We start from the raw sequence: 3,338 nt of genomic DNA, 5'->3' as shown, positions 1-3,338 counted from the left end.
CCTCTACAAACCCCTCTGGTGGGTTTTACCGGCAATCAGGTCACATCCATGGGCTCCATCGACCTCTCCATTACCATCAGAGAATACCCACGATAGTCCACCAAACTCCTAACTTTCCTTGTCGTCGACTATCCTTCTGCCTACAACATCATATTAGGCCACACTGCCCTCAACGCCTTTCAAGCCATAACCTCCACGTACCACTTGGCCATGAAGTTTCCCACTAACCAAGGAGTCGGCATAGTCATGGAAGAACAGACGATAGCCCGAGAGTGCTACGTCACCTCATTAAAGGAAGTCAAATTGCATGAAGCCATGATCATTGAGGGCATTGATGTTAGAGACAACGAAGAGTTAATAAGAGGGGAACTAGTCGAGTCGTCGAGGTATCTGTCGATCCTACAGACTCAACAAAAATAGCTAAGATCGGCAATCAGTTGTCCTCTCAGGCCAAAGCTGATCTCATAGCTCTCCTTACAGAACATCATGATGTTTTCGCTTAGACTCATTCCAACATGCCAGGTATCGACCCCTCCTTTATCATCCATCGTCTCAGCATTGAACCACATTTCTAACTGTTCCGACAAAAGCAACACATCTTTCATCTAGAACGTAATAGTCTCATCGCCACTGAGGTTGACAAATTGCTGAAGGTGAAATTCATCAAAAATGTGGACTATCCCAGATGGTTGTCCAACGTGGTCCTGGATCGCAAAAATAACGACAAATGGTGACTCTGCATCGACTATTCCGACCTCAACCGAGCCTGTCCCAAAGATAGCTACCCCCTCCCCAGGATAGATCTGTTGGTCGATGCAACTGCGGGGCACTAGATCCTTAGCTTCATATATGCTTTCTCCAGTTATAATCAGATCTTGATACACACTGCTAACCAGGAACACACCTCTTTCATCACTAACATGGGGACTTATCACTACCGCGTCATGCCATTCGGTTTGAAAAATGTAGGAGCCATTAACCAATGCTTGGTCAATGCTGTCTTCCAACACCAAATAGGTCAAAACATGGAAGTCTACATTGACAACATGCTCGTCAAGAGCAAACTCTCCTCTGACCACTTGGCAGACCTACGCAAGACATTCCAAACTCTATGCAAATATCAAATGAAACTGATCCTAGAAAAGTTTGCCTTCGGCATTGAATTTGGTAAGTTTTTAGGGTTCATGGTCAGCCAGAGTGGCATTGAGGCCAACCCAGAAAAAATCAAGGCCTTGATAGAAATACGATCTCCTAAGACTGTCAAAGAAGTCCAATGACTAACAGACAGAGTTGTTGCCCTCAATCGTTTCATTTCACGAGTGATTGACAAATGCCTGCCATTCTTCAAAGCCTTTCGACAAGCCTTTGAATGAAATGCCGAGTTCGAGGAAGCTTTCCAACAACTAAAACGGTGCATGGCCAACCCCCCTTTACTCTCCCAAGAACTACCAAGCAAAACCCTCTTCCTCTACCTAGTTATGTCCTGCACCGCCATTAATGTTGCGCTCATCAAAGAGGACGGAACAGTGCAGCGCCCCGTTTATTACATTAGTCGCGCACTCAGGGGGCTGAACAGAACTACCCCCTCTTGGAAAAAATGGCTCTCGCCCTAGTCATCGCCTCCAGACTACTTCGACCCTATTTCCAAGCTCATTACATAGTGATTCTTATTGACCAGTCTTTGAAAAAGATCATGCAACAACCAGACCTTCAGGTAGGCTCATGTAGTGCTTCATTGAATTAAGTCAGTATGGTATCTCTTAACGACCACGAACATCCATCAAAGGCCAGGCTGTTGCTGATTTCATCTTAGAATTCACCAATATTACCCCCTCCATGCCGCCTCCTCCAGCACACGCCCCCATCGAGGAAGAAGACCCCCATTCTTGGACTCTCTGCGTTGACGACTCATCCCACAGAGAAGGCAGTGGAGTCGGTTTAATCCTCACAACCCCAGAAGGAGAGTCTTTCAAATGTGCCCTCCGGTTCCTATTTGAAGCAAGCAACAACCAAGCCGAATATGAAGCTCTTATAGCGGGTCTCCAATTGGCTAGTGATATCGGAGTTGACCATCTCCAAATCTTTTGCAACTCCCGGTTGGTCGTTGGCCAGATAACGGGCGAGTTCGATGCGAAAGAAGAAGCCATGCGATCATACAGGGACCTTGCTCTTTCACTGACCCGCCTCTTTAACAGTTTTTGTATTCAACATGTCCCCCGCTCAGAAAACGCCCAAGCTGACGAAATGGCACAGTTAGCCTCAGCCGATCAGTCAGACCTTTGCCACGGTATTCGGGTCGAATACTTGATCTATCCAGCAATCTCACCAAATCAACGAGCAATTTACCTGCTCGAGGACAACCCCATCCCATGGGCCAAGGACATCACCACATTCCTCGAACAGGGCATACATCCAGCGGATAAACTCAAGGTTGCCAAAGTCAGAACTTGGTCGTCAAATTACGTTATTATTGGTGGCACCTTGTACAAGAGAGGATTCTCCCGACCATATCTCAGATACCTCAATGACGACCAAGCAATGTATGTAATGAGAGAAATACATGAAGGCATTTGTGGGAACCACTCTGGGGGGATGATCTATGGCCCATAAAATTCTCTGAACGGGCTACTTTTGGCCCATACTCAGTCGGGACGCTGTTGATTTTGTGATGAAATGTGACAAATGCCAGCGCTTCGCTAACATCTCCTATGAGTTAATCACGCTCAGCAGCCCTTGTCCCTTCGACAAATGAGGAATTGATCTTGTAGGTCCCTTGCCGACTGGCAGGGGTCAAGTGAAATTCACCATAATGGTCATTGACTACTTCACCAAATGGGTCGAAACAGAACCTCTCGCCAAAATTACTGAGTGGAATACCACTAGATTCATCTGGCAATCCATTGTGTGCCGTTTTGGGATTCCCCAAGCCATAGTCTCCGACAATGGTAAACAGTTCGACAGCGCCAAGTTCAGGGAATTCTACGCGGAACTTAACATCAAGCCCGGTTTTTCCTCCCCCGACCATCCTCAAGCCAACAAACGGGTGGAGGTTACTAACCAATCCCTCCTGCACATCATCAAGACCAAGTTGGCAGCCGCCAAGGGCCTCTGGGCGGATGAGCTGCCCAACGTCCTTTGGGCCTATCGAACAACCGCTCAGACTCCAATTGGGGAGACCTCATTTTGCCTCACATATGGCGCCAAAGTGGTCATCCCTGTGGAAATTGGCTTACCCACACCCAGAGCCTCCCACTCCAACCCAAACCTCAACGATGGCCTTCGTAGAGCCCACCTAGACCTCATTGAAGAATTGTGAGACACAGCCATCGTATGGCTAG

At 47.5% G+C, this 3,338-nt stretch overlaps 1 protein-coding gene across 1 annotated transcript; it reads left to right on the top strand.

The window, feature by feature from the left end:
* Positions 1 to 1,597: 1,597 nt before the first annotated feature.
* Positions 1,598 to 2,610, top strand: LOC145800514 (uncharacterized). Its single transcript, XM_082890202.1, has 2 exons — positions 1,598 to 1,714; positions 1,792 to 2,610. Exons 1-2 carry the CDS (start codon positions 1,598 to 1,600, stop codon positions 2,608 to 2,610), a joined length of 936 nt encoding a protein of 311 aa, XP_082746328.1.
* Positions 2,611 to 3,338: the final 728 nt, after the last annotated feature.

This window comes from Camellia sinensis, chromosome 10 (genome assembly GCF_055761805.1).
Source record: "Camellia sinensis isolate YWXY chromosome 10, ASM5576180v1, whole genome shotgun sequence".
Taxonomy (NCBI): domain Eukaryota; kingdom Viridiplantae; phylum Streptophyta; class Magnoliopsida; order Ericales; family Theaceae; genus Camellia; species Camellia sinensis.
Note: the sequence above shows the minus strand (reverse complement) of the source record. Positions and strands in the feature narration are given on the sequence as shown.